This window comes from Apodemus sylvaticus, chromosome 14, assembly GCF_947179515.1.
Source record: "Apodemus sylvaticus chromosome 14, mApoSyl1.1, whole genome shotgun sequence".
Taxonomy (NCBI): Eukaryota; Metazoa; Chordata; class Mammalia; order Rodentia; family Muridae; genus Apodemus; species Apodemus sylvaticus.
Window position 1 is genome coordinate 70632679 of NC_067485.1, and position 26272 is coordinate 70658950.

Below are 26272 nucleotides of genomic sequence, written 5' to 3' on the forward strand. Positions count from 1 at the left end.
TCTGCCGGGCCCCGGGGTCCGATGAAACTTCTCCATCAGCCATGCAAATAGTATTTCTTTTTAAGAGCACCCTGACAGGGAGGAATGTGGACTGGAAACCAACCCATCTGTCCCACAGATCATAGGAATGCAGCCACACAGACCGACAGCCAGACCGACAGCCAGGGAGGAGGAAGAGCAGAGCTTGGCCTGGCAATCCCTCTCCGCCCCTTGTGAGCACCAGCCTGCTAGCCTGTTAGCCGAAAGCAGATATGCAAGGGGCCTTTCATTGGCCAGAGCCGGCTAGCGGCTTTTTGTAGCTGCCAGGAGAACGGAAAGCCAGACAGTTCACGCAAGGTCAGCTTACCTCACCCCGTGAACTTCACCCCACAGAGTGACAGCAAGACCCCCCTCCCCATAACGTGCTATTTTCTAAAGCAGGCTCGAGATGGGCAACACTTGGGAATTCTCAAGGCTGCGCTGCAAACATGAGGACTAAATGGTTCAGCGTATAAAAGCTGAGCCCAGCATTGTGCGTGTGTAATGCAGCACTGTGGGCAGGTATGGGGACAAAGACAAAAAGATTCCCCCAGCGCCCGTTGGCCGGATAGCCTAGCAGAACTGACCTACAGGCACAGGATGAAGCTATCTCAAAAAAATAAATATCAAGTTTAGAGCGATCAGGGAAGACCCCCGGTTGCCAAGCTCTGGTTTCCACATCCCTGCAAGTACATGTACTACACCCTCAGGGACACATCCATACTACACACATTAAAGAGAAATAGATAATAAAAGATTATGAAAAACAGTCTGAGATAGTATATGCTTGATGTTTCGAATAAGACACATCATTTTCCTCTTCCTCTTCTTCTTCTTCCTTTTCCTCCTTCTCCTCCTTCTCCTCTTCCTCCTCCTCTTCTCTTTTTGATCTTTTAAAATGTGGTTTCTCTGTTAGCTGTCCTGGACTCATTCTGTAGACCAGGCTGTCCTTGAACTCACAGAGATCTGCCTGCCTCTGCCTCCCAAGTGTGGGATCAAAGGTATGTGCCACCACCACCCAGTGTGACGCTTCATTTTGTATGTGTCCCTCTTGCAGGCCACCTGTGGGGAGAGTCCCCAAACCCAGAGTTGGCCATAGCCAGTTTGCTGAACATCGGGCATGTTTTAGCTTTGACAATTGAATCGTTTTCATTCTGTAGCAACTCGCTTTTGATACTAGTCATTAATGCAAGGTTCTTTTACTGTGTGCAAGTGAATAGTTTTAACTTACAAATATTACCTGTCAGGAATATATTTTCCTCAACCAGTGTCAATAAAAATAAGCTTAGAAACACAGACCATTGGAGAGGGCTTTTGTATATCTAACACAGGATCCAAGGCTTAATTCTAAGATACCATCGAGTCTAATGGTCTTTTAAATTATCGGCCTTACACAAAAGTCACCGTGGCTCTGGGGCTGGAGAAAAGGCTCAGTGGTTAAGAATACTCTAGAGGACCTGAGTTCTATTCCCCCTATCCACCATGGCAACTCACAACCATTTATAACTCCCAGTTGCAGGGAATTAGACACCTTCTTCTGCCCCCCTCCAACCCTGGGCACTGCATTAATGTAGTACACAAATATACAAGCAGAATACCCATGAATATTTAAATACAATTTAAAAGAAATTTTAAGTCAAAATAAGTCTTCCACAAGCTGGAGGGTCTTGAATCTGTCCCTTCCTAAAGGCCTTTGTTGCCTGGGGCACTGCATGTCTACACTCAACAGCTCAAGTGTGGCCTGACTCTACTTATGGGGAACTGGTATTTAAAACCTGCAAACCCTAGGAGCATCTTCGCTGAAGCACAAGGTTATCTGTGCAGTTGAAGAGGCTGGAAGTGCTGACATAGTGTCCTTGGGAAGAAACTGATAGGAAGTCAGTCCTCAACAAGAGCCACTCCTGCTGTGTCCCTCACGGCCTCCTCTGATTCTTCTTTGGCCTCCCGTTTTGCTCAGCACATCCCGAAAGGTTGACTGGCTTACCTGTTTCTTCTGTCAGTAGAAATGCTCACCTTCTCTTCTTACAGGTTGGGAAAGTTTTTTTGTTTGTCTGTTTGATTTTTGTTTTGTTTTGAGACAGAGTCTCTCTACATAGCCCTCACTCTGTAGACAAGGCTGGCCTTGAACTCACAGACATAGGCCTCCCCTACCTCCCAAAAGAGTGTCTACTACTCCAACCAACATTCTCACTGGATGTGTTAATGCGATATTTGGCCGGCAGTGCCGAAGGCCAATGACTGAGATGTAGACAGTTAAGTGAGCAGTGCCCACGTTAGTAAGAAGTATGGACCATGCATGTTGATATTTTGACACAGGGTGGACAAATGTGTGCTATCATTAAAGACTTAGGAAACCATCTTATCTAAAAAATAATATTTTCTCACTTGTATTATTTTCCGTAGCACAGCACAAATAATCTCCTTTCATTTCCTGATGTGTGTTCGGGTTTTAAAACAAAAAAAAACAAAAACAAAAAAAACCCAAATTGTATGTGTCACCGGTCAGGAAGCGGGCAGAGGTAGTGCTTCTGTTTGAAAACAATTGAATAGCCTCCGAGCTGTCAATCGAGGCAGCTATAGGAGCTAATGTTAGGTTGAGTGGGCCCAACACAGAGAAAAAGCAAGATGTTCTCCTGTAGTCATGGTGAGTCAGCACTAGTCAGCTAGCTGACGTCGCCTGTTATGTGTGCTAGCTTGACTCGTGACCCAGTGTTTTGAACGCTCAGCCCTTCTTGTGTGTAGAATAAATGTGTACATGTATATACAGAGCCCAGAGGCCTATGTCAAGTGTCTTCTTATATACAGAGTCTCAAATCTGGACCTCACTGATTAGTTAGAGTGCCTGGCCATTGGATCCCCAAAGCCCTCTGTCATCTGTCCCCAGCTGGGGTCACAGGCGTATACCACCATTACCTGACTTTTTACGTGGGTGGCAGGGATCCGAACTCAGGTCTCATCCTTACACAGTAAGCAGTTTAATTACTGAGTTACCTCCCAAGCCTCTCTTGGGATGTTCTTTTCTTTCTTTTTTTTTTTTTAAAGATTTATTTATTTATTATATGTAAGTACACTGTAGCTGTTTTCAGACACCAGAAGAGGGCATCAGATCTCTTTACAGATGGTTGTGAGCCACCATGTGGATGCTGGGATTTGAACTCATGACCTTTGGAAGAGCAGTTGGTGCTCTTGCCCACTGAGCCATCTCTCCAGCCCTTTTGGGATGTTCTTATTTAACACCTTAAAAAAAAAATTAAAATCCTTGAGCTACTATAGAAAAGACATATCCATTTCCTGCTAAAGTCTTTGTTATAAACCAACCAGTCAACAAACCAAATACCTGTTGAATCCACCTATAGAAAATCCCAGCTTCCAAATGAGAGTCTCATCTGACTTAACAGAAGATATCACAGCACTGCACTAAACAAGCTAATAGGGACAATAACTTGATTTTATTTTGGTTTGGGGACATTTTTATCATAAGGGAAAGTTATTTTAGACCCGCTGACCCATCTCTTTATACTAATCTTGAGAATCATCTCATTATTAATCACATTCAATTAGTTCTTGGGACTTTCTGGAAATGTGATACATGTTTTAATAATTATGTTCACACTGGTCATGAAAGTGCATGCGTGCCTGTAACCCCGGCATCTGGGAAGGCTGAGGCTGCAGGACTGCCCTGTATGTAAGGTCTGCCTGCACTACACAGTGCTCTAGGCCAACATGAGCTATAGAGTGTAGTACTCTGTCTCATAACAAAAATTGTTCTGATATGATAGGATAACAATTGATTACATTTTTCAAAGCTGAAACACTGTAAATCGTTAATGCCAAAACCCATACCAACTCTGACATAAAGAACCATCGGTTCAAAATGGCAAAAGGACCCCTGAGAGAGACCATGAGGCTATGGCTATAAAGCTGTCTTTTCTTCTCTCATCTCAATTCTATCCTAGTTATTTTTCCCTCTCCTTTTTTCATGGTAGATAAATGAATGGACTGCAATTGATAAATGTGAAGCTAAGTGCCATCGCTTTGGAATGGCCACTAGAACCGTATAGAACGAAGTGTACTGAGACCTACCCAGTTTGGGAATTGTCTTCTTTAGACTAACTATTGTTATTTGTGATCTGAATAGAGTAAAGTGATTTTTATGTGTGGGCGGGGAGAGAGTCATCTGGGACAAGTAAAGACATCTATTCCGTAGAACTTTTTGGTAACAAGCTTTATTAAAATGGAGTCACTGAAGCTCTGCTGCCCTGGGCTGTCTGCTGGGACCTGGAAATACCTTTGTTACAGAAGACTAGAGGTGCTACTGGTAATCACTAAAGCAAGTCCTTGCAGCATAAGCTGTGTTAACACCCGTAAGTCAGCTCAAAAGACTCTGAGCCCTGCTATGCTCATCTGGTAGACTCCCAACTTAGCAAATGCCACACACTTCAGAGGTGGGGAAAGATAGGAAGCTCTGACAAGCTCAGTGTTCCAGAGAGATACAGTCCTGGCGAGGAAGAGAAGGGAAGTTTTAACTGGCTGTCTGGAAGTTAGTTTGTGTATCTTCTAATTTTTATGCTACTCTGACCAAAATATCTTATACAAATGACTGAAGAGTGGACAAATTCATCTGGACTCGTAGTTTCAGAGAGTTCAATCTGTGGTCATGTGGCCTCAGGTACTATACAAAACATCATGGTGGTTGGCTTGGGTGGGGGTGGGGGAGGAAGTGTCCACATCACGGCTTAGAGGAAGCAGAACACAGACAGGAAGCAGCCTGGAATAATTTACCTCTAGAACCCTCCCCCAGTAGGGAACCTACTTCCTTCAGCTAAACCCAACTTCCAAAGTTTCCAGATATCCAAAATAGCATCCCGCCACCCCCCACCCCAGCTGGGGACTGAGCATTTAAAACACCAGGATGTGGGGACATTTTAGGTTCAAGCCATAGCCACATCTGCACACAATTAAATGCCCATCTGTGTGAGAGAACCTGAGTTGATGAGGCATGGAGGAAACCTTAAGTGGGTCCCAGGGATGGCATCTGTAGGATTCTACTTGGATTTCTTTTCAAAAAGAAAATCCTGCTCTTAGAGACAGAGCCACGTCTCGCTCACTCGGTAGAGACAAATAGCAGTCCTTCATTTACCCGAGGCTGATTTTCAAAGAGGAGTTTCAGCTGAAGCATTCCCACTAACTTCCAGAAGCCATGTGTTCTTAGATCCCTGGGGGTGGGAGGGGGAATTAAAAGCAGAGAGTATAATGACCTTTTAATATCTTATTTTCTATAAGCTGTGGGACTGCGTGGTCACTAAGCTAGAAAGAAACGTTGGTGAACAAAAAGCAGTGTTCTCTTGATTTTTTTTTTCCCATTCTTTCCGCTTTTGAAGTCTGGTTTGCCCCCTTTGAAAGTGTTATTGGCAGTTAATGTATAAACTAAAATGGGCTTGCTGATCTCTGAAAATTCTAGCCTTGGAGGTTCTTCTAGTCAAGCCAGAGAATGCAAGTCATGGGCTGGAGCAAGAAATTTAGAAGTTCCTGGAAAACTGGAAAAGACAAGAAAGATCTCATTTTCTTGTAAAAAAAAAAAAAATCCTTAAAACATGATATGCATTCATATACAAAGGCTACAATTCAAATGATGACAAGGTAATCTTCTTGTTCAGTGGACAGGATTAAGTATTGGTCACTCTAAGACAACACTATTATATTGGTTACTCTATCATTGCTAGGATAAAATACCATGACAAAATCAACTTAAGAAAGAGTAGTTTATTTTGACTTATGTATGGTTCCAGAGACACAGAATTCATCCTGGCAGGAAGGTGACATTGGCGACCGGAACAGGAAGCTGAGTGCTCACATTTTCATCTACACAAGCAAGCAGGACAAGAGAACAGGAAGTGGGTCACCTTAAAGCCCACCCCAAGTACCGTACTTCCTCCAGCAATGCTGTGCCTCCTCAAGAACTCACACCACCCCAAAACAGTGCCATTGACTAGGAACCAATTATTCCACAAAATGAACCTGTGGTAGACATTTCTCATTCAGACCACCACAACTACACATCAAAGGTTATAGGTTCCTGAAGCCATAGCTTCTCGTTTACACAAATGATTCACATCTAACTAAGCAAGATCAGTTATTATAAGTCCTTATTAGACCTTTTGATCATTTGGTGTTTGTTCTGATACAAATGGGTATTTAGGTGAGGGGCAGGGAAAGTCGTTATACAGGGCCTTACTCTGTAACCCAAGCTGGCCTGAAATTCAGGATCCTCCTGTCTCAAGCTCCTGAGTACAAGTATTACAAACAGGCAGTGTCATGCCTGACTCCTACAATTGCTGAATTGTCATAAAGGAGAAAATAGCTGTCATTCTCCTCTATCTAGAGAAATGGATTTGCTGAGACATTTTAGAAAAGAAGTGAAAAAAAAAAAAAAACCACTACAAAACAGACATTTATGTTAGGAATAGTTCACATTTAGGATACAACTTTCATAACTTGGCCAGTTCTGTCACACATAAAAATTTCAGCTCCTCTCATGGTAACTTCCCAGCTGGGTGGGGAGTTGGAGGATGTCTTCTGTTAAACTTGAAGCATACCTCTCAATAAATTGAAAGTAATATGACTCTCTTATATACGCTTATTGTAAAAGAAAGAGGGTGTGTATGGTGTTTTCTCATGATTTCAAAACAACCTGAAGAGCCACAGGCAATTGAGAAGCAGCAGGACTCTGTCAGGCCAGCGATGGCTTTCAAAGGAAACAGAATCTGAGAGTCTGAGGTAAAATGTTCACACACAGAGAAAAGTTATAAACGTTGCCCAAAAGGTTTTGTTTTGTGCAGAGAGGTCCATTTGAGGTGTTTGAGGGTATGATTTACATTTCAAAGCATAAAAACACATTGATTTATTTTTTATTTTTTGCAAGTTAATACCATTCAAATCCTGTGGGAACCACTCAGATATAAAGTAAGGAGGGAAGGTTGTGCTATGATAGTTTTTCTCCTTTGTTAAATATGGACTTAATCTTGGTATCACATTTTCAATGAGTTCTGATGAAAACAGAGGATCATGGTCATGACACCATGTCAATTTTTCAAAGTTGAGAGTCCCAAGTTAAAGGCGTGTAGAGAAGGAATCAGTTGCTTTCTCTCACGATGTTTGAGTGAAAATATTTGCCTGAAATCATAGGCTAAGGAATCCTAACTTGGTCTGCATTTTATGCATTTCCAACCAAATGAGAAGTTCACAGGGATTTCCTTGTCACCTAGGAAAATTAAACACACAGAGAAATAAATATTCATATAACTGGGCGATCAGCATCAGAAATGGAGGACGGATAACTCATGAATGTGACAATAGCATTATGCGTTAGCCCATGGTGCATATCCAAAGGCCAGAATCCCGGGGAGGAAAATAACTTCTGAGTCCCCAGATGTTTTCCTGGATCTGCAGATGTCAAAAGCAATGACAAAAGTTTCAAATATACATGAATCCCACATGGAAGATCTCGGTGACATCAGCGACCCTGAGCCTGGCTCCACACCTGGGCAGAGCACACGCTGGGAAGGAAATGAGCGCACATCCCGCCTTTCATTTAGCACAGTCTCGGTGTTGCCTTGGGTCACCAGACAGCAAAGTAGAGCAGAGAAAGGAAGAAGAAAGAAGTAAAGAGAAAAATGATTTCTTATGCACTTATTGAAGATCAGTAGTAATAAAAGTCTGTAACTTCATTTCTCATCTACCCTGGAGTTTTCTAGGTTCGTTGTACCAAAGAAAAAAAGAAATGCCAACCCGGCAATGACTATCTGAAATTTGACAGTCCTGATGCTTTCCAGATTCAGGATCTCTCAATTTGGAATTTCTCAGATTTCAGACAAATGATCAAGGGCTGGTCCCAGGTGGGAATGAACACCCGGCCTGGCAGTACTAGCATCAAAGAGATCGTTCTCCCTGAACAAAAACACAGGTGCTGCCAGAAGTGGTACTGTGTGTCTGTAATGCCAGCATTTGGGGGGTACAGGGAAGAAGATCAAGGGTTAATTCAAGGTCAGGGATTAGAGAGATGGCTCTGCAGATAAGAACAGTTGCTCTCACAGAGAACCCAGGTTCCATTTCCAGGACCCACTTGGCGATCGCAGATGGTTATCTGTAACTCCAGTTCTAGGAGATCAAGTACCTTCTTTGTCCTTCATGGGCATCAGGCACACATGTGGTACACAGGCATATATGTAGGCAAACTATCTATACATATAAAATGAAGATAAGTAAGTTTTGTAAATTCAAGATGAACCTTGGCAGCATTGGGAGTTTGAAGCCAACCTAAACTACATTAGACTGGATCCTGTGGGGTGGGGTTAGGGTACAGAGCAGGATGAGGAGGAGGAGAAGGAGGAAAGGAGGGATGGACAGACAGACGGACAGACAGATGGAGGGAGGGAGGGGTGAAGAAAGAAAGAGGAGGAGGATGGGAGGGAGGAGGAGAAAGGAGGAGGAAAGTAAATGTTTGTGCCAGAGGGAAGAGTGAGTCAAACATACCCTTGAGTTAAAAGATTGGCTGCCCATGAAATCGGTTAGGAAGCATTTGTTTCCTGGAGCCTTGTGGGATTTGGAAATGTATGCAAAGGGATTGTGTACTCCTACTCTACTGAAACACATTCTCTTCCCAGAGAACCGTAGCTTCATAATATGCCCATCAGATACTGAGGATTTAGGTTGGTGCTAGCATAGCATTCTAACCTCCTGGTTTCTGAGTTTCTGCTTATTTTCTTGCTCTGCACTAGATATGTCTTTCAGACAGTGGTTTTGGTGAACATTATTTAGTGGGGGTTCGTCCTCATTAAGTGTACTCCAGAGACCCCCCAAGCTGCCACTTCAATGTCTGGACATCTCATTTCACCAAAGGGGGATCTCTTGATAATGTTATTCCCTAGACGTTTTTTAAAAAAAAGATTGTGTTTTTACTTACAATGTGTGCACATGAGTGCAGTGTCCCATGAAGGCCAGGAGACATCGGATTCCCCAGAGCCGGAGTTCCAGGTGGTTATGAGCTGCCTGGTGTGGGTGCTGGGAACCACACTCTGGTCCTCTGCAGAAGAACTGTTCATCCTTACTTCTTAACCCACCCACCCCCAGACATTTCTCCAGCCCCTCCCAGATTTTTTTTTTCTTTTAAGAAAATCACGTGGTAGGTTTAGGCAACTCCTTTCTGATGCTTAACTTCGTCTGCGGTTCTTTTAGTGTCTTGGCTAAATATGACGTTCTTTGATGTGGCAAGTTTTCTATTAGTCATATTGCTAGAAATCATCTTTTCTCCTATAGATCACTCAAGCACTAGCATATAATCTCAGCCTACCCTTCCAAGAAAAACCACCAAAGCATTGAAGTACCATTTCTATACTGGCAAAAATAGCAGCTACCTAAACTTCTTTTCAATACAATCTAGTTGATATTAAAACTGAGACTGGGGAAAAAAATTTTTTTACAACTGATTTGTAAGAAAAAATTTTAACTTTTGTTTCTAAAAGTAGACTATGACTATGAACCGTTTTACAGTATATTTTAGACTAGGGTACAGCAGGCATACTGAACTCTGGGAAAATGTCAGTATGGTAGTCCCTAGACAAGAAAGCCGGGAGATTTTAGCACATGTTTCTGGCTATAGCTTTGTGGAGTCTTAAGGTGAAGCAGACACCTGTCCTATTGGGGTGACTTTTTCCCTCCCAAGTACTAACAAGGCCCATCCTTCCTATCTACCAAGGTCGGGGGCACAGTCAGGCTGTAGACCATTAGAATGGCTTTCTGATTTCCAGATGCACATGTTAGCCAGATTGACAGGGCTGGGCACCTCTAAGTGACTGCAGGTGTCTCTAAACAGCAAAAAGGCAGACAGAATATTTCTACATTCTCATCCTCTGGGGAGGCCTGGGAGTCATGGATCCCTTCCAGAGTATAATGGATTTGGACAGGCTTCACGCCCTAGTGACTTCTCCAACTTTTCTGAGTAACCTCGCCCTGGAGGAGAACAAGAGAGCCTATGGCAAGCCTCGGCAGGGAAGCACAGCCTGTGGCTGTCACCAGGGATGTTTATTTGCAAACAAACCTGTGGTTGGGAGGGGGGAAAAATCTCTGTATCCTTCAAGCAGAGGCTTCATCCCCATGAAGATGTTGCTCCCCACTTTTCTCAGGATATATCTCAGCAAATAAAACCTTACCCTGAAAGACTGCTTGTTGATCCTTAAGGACCCATCCCCGGCACTGATGAGCCATTGGGTCAAATTTTCGTGTTTGGGTAAATTCATGGCTAAGTAGGCAGAGAAGACCCTCTGTGCACCACTGTAGAGTCTCAGGGGTTTAGTCAACTGAATGCCGGCTTAAATTATCCCTCCTTGCCATGCAGTTTTAAGCCATTGTTGATAACCTCATTTTCCTAAACACCAGGGGCTTCCCTCTTTGAAAAGCTCCAGTGGCTTTGCCTTGTCTCCTACAGCACCTTGGATCCTAATGCATTGCCATTGAAGGTCCTTGAAATCCTGTTTCCAAATTCTTTCCTGTCCCATTATCCACTCACATATCCACCACTCTGACTGGGCTCTTCTAATCAGGTTACATGCCTGCCTTGACAGTAAACATGACCTCTGTCTTAGTCAGGGTTTCTATTCCTGCACAAACATCATGACCATAAAGCAGGTCGGAGAGGAAAGGGTTTATTCAGCTTACACTTCCACGTTGCTGTTCATCACCAAAGGAAGTCAGGACTGGAACTCAAGCAGGTCAGGAAGCAGGAGCTGATGCAGAGGCCATGGAAGGATGTTTCTTGCTGGCTTGCTTCCCCTGGTTTTGCTCTTATAGTACCCAAGATTACCAGCCCAGAGATGCCACCACCCACAAGGGGCCCTCCCGCCTTGATCCCTAATTGAGAAAATGCCCCACAGCTGGATCTCATGGAGGCACTTCCCCAACTGAAACTCCTTTTTCTGTGATAACTCCAGCCTGTGTCAAGCTGACACAAAAACCCAGCCAGTACAACCTCTGTACCTCTTTTTACATAGAGTCATCCCCAAACCCTGCTTTTACACCAGACCCAAAAAGGCCTTTATTTCCTCAAAACTCTTGCATTGCTTAAGTTAATATAATCACTTTATACTCACACTGTTGGTTATCTTTGAATGAACATCTCTCATTTTCTTTTTTTTCCATATATTTATTCATTTTATATCCTGATATTAGCACCCCCCTCTCCTCCCAGTCCCCTGTCACATAGCTCCCCCCACACCCACCCTCCCCTCCCATCCTCTACCACCTGTGAGCACATTTTGGGTAAGGACCACGTCCGATCCCACCTCTATCTTCCTTTGGTACTTCCTTTGTAACCATAGTTTATGGCCAGTAGATGACAAACCCTCTCCATACTACCAAGACTATAATGTGCAAGTTCTTGGGTATATGGAGTCAAACAAGTCAAAGTGAGAATCCCCTCCTGACTGGCTGCTTCAGGGTGAATGTTTAAACATCCCTGTCCATATTTCTTAGTAAATTTGGGAAGGGCTAGCAACTCTAATATTACTAAACAGCCAGATGATGCCTAGACACCACTGAAATGAACTTGGATTCTGAAGTGGTTTTTCCCAGTTGCATTTGGTGGTGGAGCTGCTGATGTCTGCTGCTGGTAGTTGTTTCCACTCCCAATACAAAGAACTTTTGATCCTTAAGTTGACAGCAGAGGTTTAAGGGCGATTGTTCTCCAGTCACCCCTGGAACTCTTCACCTGCCTCTGTGGCTTCCCAGTCCCATTCCCTGATCCTCCTCCTCCTCTTCCTCTTCCTCTTCCTCCTCCTCTTCTTCCTCTTCTTCCTCCTCATCCTCTTCTTTCTCCTCTTCCTCCTCCTCCTACCCTCCTCCTCTTCCCCCTCTCAGTCCTCTTCTCCCTCCTCCTCCTCCTCCTCTTTTCCTCCTGTCCTATTTATGTGTTGATCTTTCTGTTGCTTTTCTATGGCAAAGTCCAGGCTCCTGGTGGCAAGTGTTTACCTAGCTTTATATGAACAACACAAAGATCCGCCAGCATCCAAGGTGGATCTACTACAAGTCTCCACACGAGCATCCCTGGCAAGCCCAGCTTATAAGCCTGAGGCTTTGGGGGTGGGCCTGTTGCAGGAGACACTATTTAGATATGGGAACCATGTCCGAGTGTATACTGTTAATGGCTCTAGAAATTGAGTGTGGGTATAGACACCAGGGACCCCTAGCGTAAAGGGCTGCAGAACTGCTAAGTGACTAGACACAGGTATGTATAACCCTTGGACTGTGGTTACATAGCTGTAAGAATAGTTCAACCCAAACAAGTAAACTTACTTAGAGCATTAAGAGATGTGTCGGTGACTATTTCTGTGACTCTGATTGGGTAGAATGAGTAAGAACCTTGTAGATGATGGAGGCGTTGTTTCAGAGTGCCAAAGGCTGATCAGGCTTGGGGCTCTAGAGGGTTGTTAAGCATCTGAAGAAGGTTGGTCGAAACAGAGGAGTTTAAACTATCTTCCAACGCTGAGCATGTGTGAACTCATGAGCGACAACACTCCAATTCCAAGACCAGCGGTACCAATCCTCCTGATGGGACCAGATAATCTGCTTCCCACTTACTAGGTAGTCTGCAGGCTTGTTCAAAGGAATGGCTGTTTACATTATCACACTGTTGAAAGAGTTCCCAGAATGGGGTAAATCTAAGCCAAGACTATCTGCGCTGTGTATTAGGGAGGCAGAGGGGGCTCCAGGGATGACCTAAGCTGGGCCCTTTCTGAGTCTGTGAGCCCAGCTGCAGGGCCTTGGAAGCTCCTCCTGGGGCACACCCCATGCGATGGATCCCTCTTTTCCCACAGTCATGCCTGATGCTGCTCAGAGCCCAGCATGCCACGATGTTCCTGTGAGCACAAAGGTTCTGAGGCTCCACACATGGGCATCCCCAGCTCTACACTGGAAAAAGAAACCCCTCAGCTCCATCGTCCTCTGTTCTTTCTCCTGTTATATCACATAAACAAAAACAAAGCCCCCTTGCTCCTGTCACCGGCCGCCCTAAGGGAGATGTCAGCCTCCCAGCCCTATACAGCAGGGCAGTTCCTTTCTCAGAGGGTGATGTGATGTTTCTCGACTTTCTCTTTCAGCAATGAGGTGGTGAGGAGTGATCTGAAAAAGCTGCCAGCCCTTCCCACCCAGGCCCTGAAGGAACACCCCTCCCTGGCCTACTGGTAAGACCCCGTACCAGAACCTTCTCAGGAACAAGTCTCCCCTTCCTCAAGAAGGGCACAGAGTTCGGCTACCACGTGCCTCCTCCCCTCCCGTGTCAAGTAACTTAGGTGTTCAGAAGTCAGAGGTTTCAGAGTCAGAGATAGTTGTTTATACCTAGAATGCCAGGATTCTGGGAGGCTGAGGCAGGAGGATTGCAAGTTCCAGGCTGGAATGCTGTCTCTGGGATGTGGGAGGTCTGAGGGGTTGGAGAAACGGGGGCATCATTGTGTTGGTAGCAGAAGAAGCAGGTTGCTTTCTTTCTCCTGGTGTTTCTATCTATCTCCTGATTTAGCCTCCTTTGTCACGTTATGCCATAGTTCATCTGTGGGGCCCTGAATTGCCCAATTCCATATGAGTTAGGCATTTGTGGTCGGACCTGGATGGAACAGGTCTCCCATTCCTCAAGAGGGTGTTGGAATCCTGCTGGGCACTTCTGTGCTGACTTTAGATTTCTCACAAGGACAGGAACAGTTCCCTGGTGTTTCTTCTGATGCCTTTTCAAAAAGCAATATAGCTGCTCAGAGTATAAGTCATAGTAGGGGCAGGACACCTGGTGGTATTATTGTCCCTCAACCGCAGATTCTCAGAGTACTGAGGCAGGAGGATTATAAATTGAAGGCCTCCCTGAGCTACAGAGTGAGCTCAAAGCCAGCAACTTAGTGAGACCTTGTCTCAAAAAAAATTTTTTTTTAGGGGTTGAGATATAATGTAGCGGTACAAGTTTCCCTAGTGTGTGAAGCTCCCCCCAATACAAGAAAGGGGGAGGGAAGGAGAGGAGAGAGAGGAGGGGAGGGGAGGGGAGAGGAGGAAAGAGAAGATGGGAGAGGAGGGGCAGGGAGAAGGGAAAGGAAGAGGAGAGGAAGGGAGGGGAGAGGAGAGGGCAGGAGAGAGAGAGGGGAGAGTGGGGAAAGGAGAAGGGAAGAGAAGAGGAGAGGGGAGGAGAGGAGATGGAAGGGGAGAAGAAGAGAGGGAAGACAAAAAGCACTGAGGAAGTTGGTCATAGAACCACAACGCAGGGCTCAACACACACTTAGAAACACATTCTAAAATTTTTGAACTAGTGTCCAAACCTGTCTAGACACTTCCAGCAGTAAATAAGCCAGCTATTCCCTTATTTAAGTAGACTTAAGATGCCTTGCCACGTCATAGGTAGGTCACGTCATAGGTAGGTCACGTCATAGGTAGGTCACATCATAACGCAGAGTTCTTTAGTGGGATGAAACCTATACTCAGAAAACACCTTTCTCTGAGAAGCCCCACTCCTGGAGAGCTGGGCTCAAAACTGAGCTCCTATCCGGATCCACCCCGCAGGACAGTTCAGTATTCACCACTGAGCTGACCTAGTAGCCGTCTTCATTTGGTAATGTTACCATAAACAAAGAGAAGGCTATACCAAGGATTCCCAATTCAAAACCAATCTGGATGATATCAGTGAGTCCAAGGCCAGCCTGGGCTATATAGTGAAACATTGTCTCATTTAAAGAGATGATGGTAACAACTTGAGAAGCTACAAGTTTTCACATGCGGGCATGAGTTACATTTGCCAGCTGTGATGCTCGTAGACTGTCTGGAGTCAGAATCAACTTTGACCTAATTCATCCTTCAGTCCTGTCTTCATTTACTGTCTAACATTGTTAAACCAACCCCAACGCCAATTGCTGAGTTCCCCCTCCCTCCCCCCCTCATTCTGGACCATGCTCTCATTGTCTCCGCCAGATCCTCTGTGTTCATGTTATTAGTAATATAGAAAGCCTTCTTTCTGGCTCTGCTCTCTGCCATTTATCAACACGAACATCTCTATCTGAACAGTTTGCCCACAGCCGTCTTACCAGAACCGCTTTTAGCCACATGACTAGGCCAGCCCTTCCCTAAGGTCTAACCCAGACGCCTGTATGTGCTGACAGCAGTCTAATGCACCACCCACCAGGAAAGAGGCAGGATACAGAAGCCAGGCACCCTCAGTGCCACACCCAGCTGTGAATGAATCAGTAGCGCCGATCATCCTGATGCTAAAAGAATCCATGGCCTTTCCCTCTGCCCCTGCCCTGATGTCTTGTACAGCTGCTTGCCCTGTCTCTGATTTCTCAACCTATTTCCATGAATTTCTAAAAACCGAGGACTTAAGCGGGGAAGAGACCATTTGTATAGACACAGCACAAAGGAGAAGCTAGTAGACGGAGTTTCTCTGTGCTTGCCCAGAATCACCACTCAGCATGACAGTTGACCGTGAGGCCCGTTCTTTACCCTCCAGGCCATGCAGTCTCAGGTGGCCCTTGTCATTCCTGAATCAAAGATGTAGATCCCTCCTTCTTCCTGGCTTTTTATTCCCACTGGCACTCAAAGATACAGTGATCGTCCTTTGTGCCAAGACTGGTCACTGGGAGCCCTTTTGCATGACATTCTGGTAAAGTCACGGGTTTCATCACAATACCAGACAGGTCGGTGAATTGTGAGGTTACAACTATCAAGCCTCTCTCTCCATGTGTACAATGGGAGCGACCACCCCAAGCTACTTCAGGCTGTTCTTAACAGAGTAAATAAGTCGCACTGTGGAACTGGAAAGAATACAAGATTCACAAGCACACTGAGCCATGGGGTCAATCTCCTTTCCCCTATGCCTGGACTTCATGCTGCGTGATGGCATCCCTATTAAAGAAGCATCTTAGCAGGTTAAGGTGTTATGCCCAGCATTACAGAACAAAGTGGCATCAGGTCCTGCCTTGCTTCTCCATCATGAGCTTGGTTATAGATTGCCAGGCACCCCAATCACCTCCACAGTATAGGTGGTGAGTATATAAGGACTGAAACCCTGGCTCTGTAGTCTTACAACTCCAAGACAGGAGTCCCCATCACCAGCATCATTACCGCTGCCACTCCTACCAGTCATGATGTTTCTTTGCCTCCTTATCTGCAGAGAGAGCAGTAATGTAATTTCCCAGCAAGACCCAACAGTGCAAAGGCGCCGTTCTGCCCTGTGATGCGCATTACATCATACCCTACAGCTAGCGCTTGGGGTTCAATTTCCTGTAACATGTGGGTTCTCCACTGTAATTCTGTCCAGTCTTTAAAAGGATCAGGGGACACAGTCTGAAGACCAAGGAGCGCCCATCCCTTCCATAGGTTCCAGAGACAGGTGAAAACAAGACGGAGCAGGGCTGGGACACACCTGACGAGACTCCAGCTGGCCTTGAGTGTGTCACCGCATGACAGGCCCCTGTTGGCTTAATGCGGAGAAAGAAGTGGAGAAACCGGAGGCTGGAGGAGGTCACCTCTGTGGCTTACCAGATGGCTTCAGGCAGCAGGCAGCTGGACGAGGTTGGGGGCGGCAGCACTTCTTGCAGCTGTCAGGCCCCATGAGACCTTGAGGCCCGGCCAGGAGGACAGCTGCCTGTCGGTGTTTGGGACTTTGTGTTGTGGATGTTTCCCAAGCCTTGCTTAGATTCACAACACTGTATTGACTTTCAGTCTCCCACCCCCACCCCAGGGATGCTCGCTCCCAGAGCTAGAAAAGAAGTAGGCTTGAGTCTCCATTGGTTGGCTTGACCACAGGTTTGGAAGTTTGACCTCATCAAAATCACAGCTGTGTGGTTGAAAGCGTGCCACCATAGGTCATGAACTTAGAAAATGGGAGACCCTGAAAGAGAAGCTAGATAATAAGGAGAATGAAAAAATGTTAGAGAGGGCTCCACCTACATTCTGGGAACTTACAGTGGACACCGAAGATCAACTAAGGAAGTCGAGAGTATAACCTTGTAACTCCCCTACTCCCCATCATGAAGCCTTACAGAAGACTAACAGAGTCCCCTCGATGGCGACTGAAGAAATAACTGACTCAGTGGGATTCAAAGTCAAAGCTAAGGAGGATGAAGCTTTTAGGGCTGTCCTTAGCAGGTGGGAACCAAGGCCTCTTGCCAGGGACTGTCCATTTCTTTCTGTGGGCTGGCTTTGTGACCCCTGAGGCTGCAGTGTGAGCCTGCCATTGTTCCCACCTATCTTGGTACCCTGCATGTCCCCAGGAAGGCCTTTACCCCAACCACGGACTATTCCATCAAAGCAAATTTTGGCTAGCCACTCTCCCCGAGGGGCCATCTAATCTCCTGTTAATTTTAGAGGTAAAACCTCAGAAGGTAAATGTGCTGTAATCTCGTTCTATTAGATAGTGTGGTGTTCTCCTAGTGTGATCTTATTAACCAGACCCAAATTCCAGAATTTTCTCTCCTCTTTGGAAGCTCTGATTACTTGACTACTCAGAAAAGTTTGGCCCTGAGCATTGGGTAGACACAATGTTACCCTGCCCAGACCCTGTGCAGACAGGACCTGTAAAATGAGGGGCGTCAGAAGGAAGAGTGAGCAAGTTTTACCACAGCGTCCCCTGTGACTGGCACCAAGTGCTTTTTCATCTTTTCCTTTTCTGTGGTATCTTACAAAGAGTAACCCCCCCCCCCCAAAAAAAACCCTGCATTCCAGTCTTATCTGACTGACTAGCAGTCTGAGATAAAGATGAGAGTCCTCTAAGGAGGAAACAAGCTTTTCTATCTCCCACCAAGTCTTTTAGAAGGGCACATGAGCAGCATTGAGAAATGTTATTTCAGGACACAGTTCTTCCCCAGTGACTGCTCGCACAGAGGTTCTCAGGAGGATGGACATTAGTGTCTTAGGGCTGTGGGTGGGTGGGATGCTCGTCTCTAATGCCAGCATCCTTCTCTGATTCTAGTGAAGACAGAGTCATCGAGTACTACAAGAAGCTGCATGGCCAGACGAGGGGACAAGCTATCGTGAAGTAAGTGGCCCTTCTGAGTGCACACTACGATTGTGATTGGGAGGTGTGGGGGACAGCTCAGTCAGCAAAGTGCAGACCCATGAACACGTACACACATACACACAACATACACTATATACTCAAGACTATGTTTGAGGGTTAATAAGCCATATATCAAGGTTGTTGATTTCTGCTTGGAAGTGTATGCTAAGTTCCAAGTTGATATCCACTTCAGAACCTCATGACACACAGAAGAAGAGCATGTATGTGACAGCACTTATGCTTACTAACACTGCTGTGTGTTGTTATGTGTGCTGTCTCTGCAGCTACATGAGTATCGTGGAGTCTCTGCCAACCTACGGCGTTCACTATTATGCAGTGAAGGTAAGTGAACGCATTTGCCAAAACTCATCTACCTTGTCTTAAAAAGGCAAGCAAGCAAAGAGAAGATTCTCTTATGTTCTGACCTGAAGATTTTGAGGGGAATTGGAGCTGATGGAGGTTGGCTTGGTCAGAAAGATTGCTTGCCAGGGGGAATTGAGCAACTGAATTTTATGCCTAGGGTATTCCCACTTGATAGAGTAACTCTCCGATATTTTTTTTCTTTTGTGAAGCAATATAATAAATCTCTACTTCCTTTGGGTCTCAGAGGAATCCTGGGAAATCAGGGTGTCAGGGCCTCTCACTAGAAAAGCTCTATCAAGTCAAGGAACTAGAAACCAAACGCTCGTGGCAGACTGCTGTGTTTCTCTTGGCGGTCTGATGCCACGCGGTCAGCTTCCAAGGAGGAGGAGCAGGGCCACTGAAAGACCCGAGACTATGTTCTTGAATGTGGCGACGTCAACTACAGTGTGACATCAGTTTCACTCTTAATTCTATTCCGTTCCATCCATGCTGTGCTGCACTGAGATCTCATTCTCACACGAGAGACAAGCATGCCTGCTTTTCTCAAGCCTAAGTCACAGTGTCGAGAGGAGGGTGACCTGGCCTCTAGGAACTTCTCTTCCAGATGAGGAAGGTGAATCCCTCAGAACCAGCCCCTGGTTGATGCTGTGCAGGAGGATGTGGCCACTGAGTCCAGAATGAAGTACAGTACAAAAGGGCTCAGCGTCCCCTGTGTCAGGGCTCAGCACGCTGTCCACAGTGTCACGACATTCCCTCTTGTTTTATTCCTAGGAGTCAGTACCATGGCATGGGCACCTCCCAGAGACAGCAACGGTGTCAGCATAATGATCTTATACTACATATATGTCTGTCTGTCTGTCTATCGTCTATTTACCCATCCACGTATCTACCTACCTACCTTTCTCTATAGATAGATAGGTAGATAGGTAGGTAGGTAGGTAGGTAGATAGATAGATAGATAGATAGATAGACAGACAGACAGACAGTAGGTAGGTAGGTAGGTAGATAGATAGATAGATAGGTAGGTAGGTAGATAGATAGATAGATAGATAGTATATATATACATATATATTATAAAAATTACGTATTCCGGGAGCTTCAAATCTTTTGTTTTCAAATTTTATTTCCTTTGTCTTTAATCTTTGTGATTACCTCTCTAAGGAGTAAAGATGGAGGCTGGAGAGATGATGCTCTCTTGGTAAAGTGCTGTCTAATCATTAGGACCTGAGTTCAGGTCAGGTCCCCAGCACCTAAGTCAAATATCCAGTGCTGGTGAGGCAGAAACGACCCTGGGGCTCTCAAAGTAGCCAGTGCTAGCCACCAGCATCAGCCTCTGGTCTCCACACACAAGTCCATGCATGTGCATACACACCTGTACACATGCAAACAGGTGCACATGCTTATACCAAAGAAGTAAGCAAATAAGTTAGGGATACAGGTATCCTTGCTGTGATGATGCTTGGAAACAGAGCCAACCAAGATATAAAGTATATATATTTCAGATATAAAGTAGAGATGGATCCCTTCTGTTCCAGAGACACTGCCTTTTCTCTTGTCATCAGATGAGCCAGGAAGTCCCTTCTTGGTCTTCATTTGCCTTCTCCAGCCCTGTGTTGACCTATACTCCTATTGACACCCTAGGACAAGCAGGGGATACCATGGTGGCTGGGACTGAGCTACAAAGGAATTTTCCAGTATGACTACCATGATAAAGTGAAGCCACGGAAGGTAAGGGCCCCTCCTCTGTGGGTTTAAGGTTCTTTTTTGAGAGAGGGGAGGGGTATATGGGAGTTAACAGTGTATAGCCTAAGGGCTCACCAACCCATGCTAATGTGTGTGTATATGTAAATGACTCCACTGTAATCCTATCTGAGTTTCCTGGGTAAATATTTTTCTCTCCTGGTCTCTAAGGAAGCCTACGGTGTTATAATTACCTAAGGTATGGAGTTTGGCTCCGTTCTCCAAGGGCACACGGGCAAACGGGCTCTGAGGGCCTGCCTTGTATGTTTCTTTTCTTGGGAGGCTACATGTTTTGGCAAAATGAAGGAACATTATCTCTCTTGAATCCTGAGGCCAGTTCGAGTTCTCACTGGTGGTTTTTGGAATAAGGTCATAGGTCAAGGAGATATGAAAAAAATAAATAAAGAGCATCAACTACCTTTCTGGTATCATAAAAATGAACCGAGACTAGAGTCATCTGCCCCGGAGAAAGGGAAATCGAGTCATCGGGATGGGAAGCGTGCTTGAATTTTGTTTTCATTGACCAACTTTCCCCAGACCAGAGCAAACAGAAAACTTACAGTGGAAAAGTGCTTTGGGGGTGGGAATGGACCTCTGGTCCATTACACACTCCCAGTCTGCTACCCAAGCTTCTGCATCTGTGACTAGGAGAGAAACACATCTGGGCTGACCACACTCTATGCACTTCTGGGCTGATCACACACACCCTATGCACATCTGGGCTGACTACACGCTATGAAGTTAGCACCTGTCCTCTTAGTTGCCTTCTTCATTAAATCGATAGAGGGGAAATAGAGCGGTAGAAAAAAAATTCTCTCACTTGATCATTTCCGTTCCAAGGACGAACAATGGAGGAGCTTTATGTAGCGAGCTCCAAAACCTGTTTTCCATTTATACACAAGAAACATTCCTGCTTTAACCATAGACCTATATATACCCTGTCCTCACTTTGCCTCTCCTGGTACTTTTCTCTGCCTGACCTTTCTAATGCTTTCCTTGAGTTCTTTTGTCTTTTACATGACCTCCTCTCTCTAACCGCCAGACAGATCCTTTATTTTTTTTTTCCTACTTGGAAATGGTAAACACACCCCCACCACCTTTCACAGAGTTCTGGTCGTAATACATGTAGCTCTGCATTGTTCTTGGACATAGAAAACTGGGGGAAATATAGCTTCTGGCATTCTCAATAGTGCACTTGATGGACACCCAAGGAACTTGTAGCACGTAGCAGGCACTTAGGTATTCAGTTGGAGCTTAAGAGCATTGAGAATTTCCAAAGCCTAATTGAACCCAGGCCAGTGTGGCTAAGACCCACGGTAGAATTCACTCTTGCCCTCTAAACCCTCTGTTAATACCTCTCAGTATTGAGACTTCTTCTGTCCACTGCAGTCCTGTGAAGGAGAATTTTTTTTCTTATTTTCTCTGAAGTGTAATCCTAATGAAAGTAATAAGATAGCCCTTGATATATGCCAAACACCAGAGACACATAATATGGGCTCAATAAATCATTAATAGTAAAACCTAATTTGGTTTCCAGTGCTCATGGAAGGTTCTTAAACTAAAAAAAAAAAAAAAAAAAAAAAAAAGTTATCAGCAGAGCAACAGAGGAGAGGGAAAACTGAACTGACAGCGGGATCCCAGCTGGAGAGGTCACCAGCATTCATAGAGCCTGATGCTGATCCTGTAGGCTCATGTACAATTTGGGGGTCCTTGGGAAATGAATGCTGAATATAAAGTTGGGAACAGTCCTTTCAACCTCCCCCATCAAGCCAAGTGCTACATCTTCTTCATCATCAGCTGTCGGGGTGGGAAGGGGGGAGGGGGTCCATGTGTCTAAGATGTTAATGGGGCTCTAGGGCCAAACTGAAGAGTGCACAGAAGCCATAGTTGTGAAATCCTGCCCACCGGGAGATGTGGGGAGGAGATCTTTTCTTTTTTACACAACATCATTAGCATCACAAACCCCCTTTTTTTGTTGTTTGTAGGAAGTAGGAGAGGCTCTGAGCCACTCAGAGCTTTGGAACACGTGCAAAAGGTGCACACACCTGGCAGAGAGTTCCCATTGCGTGTTTGCATACAAAGTCATCCAAGTCCCTCCTGGGTGCCTCCAGACCACCATGTGTCAGAAACTCTCTGGGGCCACCCACCCTGTGTCTCTGACCTTCCACTATACATGTAGAAAGCTTTGCAAGGATGCCCACGGGTGTCTGGAGATAGCCACAGTCTATCACAGCCTTCTGTGCTTCCTGCGCTCAGACTTGGGAAAGGTAGTCAGGCAGGTGGTCAGGTGTGGCTGCATCCCTAGGCTGCACTGAGAGCCAGAGTGTTCCCAAGTACAAGAGGATGAGTGAGCTTTGCAGGGATGGCCTCCGGGGGGGGGGGGGGTAGCACGCCCTTCTGGCACTGGGGCCAGGTACATCTCCACCACCTTAGGCCTCCAGGGATGCTTAGGAGATGATCTGTGCCAAGCTCTAAGTACCCAGGGGCACCTGTGGCAAGAACTGCCTCTCCTGCCCAGGCAGCTCTTCCCACCCAGCAGCAAACAGAAGCCCTCGCTGACATTCTGACCCACTTACAGCGGCTGTCACGTGGCACCACGGTACTGAGCGCCAACCTTCAGGTTGAGGCGATGGATGGCGGTGCTGGGCACTCCCTTTCTTTGAAGGGCTGAGGGCTCTCCTCTACTGTACCACCCGTGAGATCAACACAGGTATCCCCGTAGGGCTCATCAAAAATGTCTCACCAAATCCCTGAGAGCCCAGAGCTAACGGCCATCTCAAATCAGACAGGACAGTAGCTTGGTCCTAGTTAGACTCAGTTCACCACTCTGTTTGCAGTATCCACCCCATGTCAGAGTCCTACTCTGAGTAGCTTTGGAAAGGTAAACTGTAAAGTGGGGGGCAGGGGGCGCCAGGCTGGGGTAAAAGAAAAAAAAAACCTATGCTTCCTGTAATCCATAACCCACAATATAGGACCTGGATCTTTCCAATGAGCAGATTCCTCTCTTCCTAAGTACAGCTCTGAACTTCTTTTCAAAAAGTTTCTGAAAAGCCAGGTGTTATAGCACAGACCTATATCCCCAATACTCTGTCTGGGCTAAAGACAGTTGCAGTTTATCCTGGGCTACCTATCAAGATCCTATCTCAAAAAATAAAAACAAACAACAACAAAACACAGAAAGCAAACAAAACTTAAATGTAAAGCCAAACAAAAACAGATTTCTTCTCTAGCTTCTATTACCCTCCCCACCATACCCCTCAGAAACAATAGATACGTAGGGGCTTTTTTAGACTTGTTTTTTGTCTTTTGAGTGTGTTCAGAAAAAAATCAGAAGTTCTGAGTGAAGGGATGTCAGAGCAAGAACCTGGAGGTAGGAACTGAAGCGGAGGCCATGGATGAAAACTGCTTACTGGCTTACTCTCCACGGCATGCTCAGTGTTCCTTCTTATACAGCCCAGGACCGCCTGGTGCCCAGGAGTGGAACCGCCCACAGTACGCTGGGCCCTTCCAAAGCGCTCATTAATCAAGAAGAGGTCCTACAATCGTGCTGATAGGCAATTGGATGGAGATGTTTTCTCATTCCGATTCCCATCTTCCCAGATGACCCTAGCTAGTGTTAAAGGGACAAAAAAACCCACCCAGCACAGATGCCACGCACAGGAGACTCAACCCCCAAATGCCCTAAAGTAGCAGCAAATGGGATTTAAAAGCAAATGAAGTCTTCCCCGGGTGTGCATTCCCCACTGGCACTGCTCCTTGCTTGTATGCATGAGGTCTTGTGTGACAATGAGGCAGAACCCCAAAGGTTGAGGCAGTTGCTGAGAATACGTTATAACATGTCGTGCGAGCTCTTGCAGACACCCTCCACCCACTCTCGGGGAACACTGCTCACATCCTTCACCCAGTTATGTTTTTTCCTTTTACCCTCCTCCGCCTGACACACAGATTTTGGCTCCTGTCAATCATCACGTCCCACCTGCCACTTAGAAACATCCCTTAGCTAGTATCACTCTTGCCAATGGGCAGTTGTCCTGGCAATCTTTATGTATGATATAGACTCAGAGGAGGAAATGACACATGCACATGTATACACACGTACACACATACATGCACACACACATACACACATGTACACACATCTGACTTGGCTTAGCAATAAAAATGAACAAAAGGGTCATGGTGACCAAAGAACCATCCTGCCTCTCCAAAATAGGTCATGGTCTCCTGCCCCCTCCCGGTTGCTAACCACCTATAACTTTTGTGTAGAAATAACTCATTGCCTGGGTTGCTCTTGACAGCGGGATTAATGAAATGGTACCCAGAAGATGCTTGGCCCTGGGGGGTCCATCTCAGGCTACCTCTTAGTTTACATATGTGGTCAAGTACTGAAACTTTTAGCACATCAGAACCTGGAAACCACCCAGCAGCAGTGACACTAGCAGCAGTGACCAGCACTCTGCCAATTATGCTAGTAGTAAAAGCAAGAGTATTTTTTTTCTAGCATGCAAATGCAAAAGTAAAGACCATATATTTGAAAGGTCTTATTGACTCAGCTGACAGAATCAAGGTGGCATACACAGGCCTGTCTCACAAGGCGCCCCCCTGTAAAGAAGGGGCCCTCACATTCCTTAGATCAAAGCCTGAGGGAAGAACAGCTGCTTTAATCTCTGTGACCATCAGACCCTTCTGTGCAGGCCCCGCCGCAGAGGTGTGGGTGAGCTGTGGCTGACAGCTCAGCTTATTACCGCTATCAGGATTTGTGTGAAATCCTTCTGTTTTGCAACCTTCAGACCTGCGGACAGACTGACACTCTGGTCATCAGAAGCCACAGTCAGAAGAAAGCAGAAACTACTAACTCGGTGGGGCCTTGAGACAGCCCAGTGTGAACTCACAAGCACCTCCCTATAGAGCTAGTGGTCATTAGCCATAGATGCTAGCCTTGCCAGTGTGGATTGAATGAAAGCTATCCTTTGGGAAGGACCAGCCAGTCAGGCCTTGTTACATATTCAGTAGGCAGCATTTACTTATTTATTTGATGTGCACTTAGGGTAGCTTTTATGGATGCTTAGATGCACAATTAGGAGCACTCCTGAGTCCCTTCTGAAGCATTAGGAAAAGGAATCCAAGCAACCAGGCAGCCTCCCGCGCAGTCAGTGTGGCTTCCAGAGTCCTGAGAGTATTTCAGAGACAGGGGAGGTGGCTCCAGTATTTGATGGATTCTTGTCACCTCCCCCAGATGAGTAAAGATTTTTTTCTCTATTAGATGATGAGACAGGAAGGGAAAATAATATTTACAGGAAATATTCCATTAGCCGAGAGCCGACTCCCAGCGGGATGGCTCTGCTCAATCACTCAGAGCGATAAGGACGCTGCAGCCCCTGGCTGACATGGTCCAGCTTCTGTCTGGGCACCTCTGACTCACTTTGACTCACTGCAGAGCCCTCTGACTGCGCCTGGCCCTGGCTGGGGTGGTCTGTTCTCCTCGGAAACCACACCCTCTGTACACGGGAGGGGGGGGACAACCCTTAATGTGTTTAGCATTCTTTGCATTTTGCAGCCTTTGCTCCTTCACGGCTGGGGATCAAAGAGTCACCACTTATCGCCCCTTTAGATCCGGCATGCTGGATGAGTGGGCCCGCAAAGGCTCGCTGCCTGTGGGTGACAGGTCTCTGCAGTGGGCCAGCAAGGAGCGCTAGCTGTAAAACCAGGGGAAGGTGGCTCAGGCCTGGGAGCCTAGCACTGGGGAAGATGAAACCTGGAGTTTCAGGCCAGCCTTGGCTACAGAGCAAGACCCTGCCCCAGTCAAGGGCTGGAACGGGCTCAGCGGTTGTACACTTGTCTGGCATGGTCTCTCTCTCTCTCTCTCTCTCTCTCTCTCTCTCTCTCTCTCTCTCTCTCACACACACACACACACACACACACACACACACTTTAAACCAGCAACCTTCGCCAAAGTGAACGATTTGGAATTTGTCCACATCTGGTATGGGGTTGGGGGGGGGGGTGACGCATTTAACCTCTACACATCTCTCTCTGTCTATGCGGAAGTGACTGAAAGGCACAGGCAGGATGGATGTA

The 26272-nt window shown here is 46.0% G+C and overlaps 1 protein-coding gene across 3 annotated transcripts in view; it reads left to right on the top strand.

The window, feature by feature from the left end:
• Frmd4a (FERM domain containing 4A) overlaps positions 1-26272 on the top strand; it is a 219105-nt gene that overhangs the window by 124089 nt on the left and 68744 nt on the right. For all 3 annotated transcript variants that reach the window (XM_052157216.1, XM_052157217.1, XM_052157214.1), the window contains exons 8-11: positions 13167-13250; positions 18005-18070; positions 18376-18433; positions 20096-20182. In XM_052157216.1, coding sequence (XP_052013176.1) covers positions 13167-13250; positions 18005-18070; positions 18376-18433; positions 20096-20182 — 295 coding nt within the window. The remainder of the gene's footprint in view (positions 1-13166; positions 13251-18004; positions 18071-18375; positions 18434-20095; positions 20183-26272) is intronic.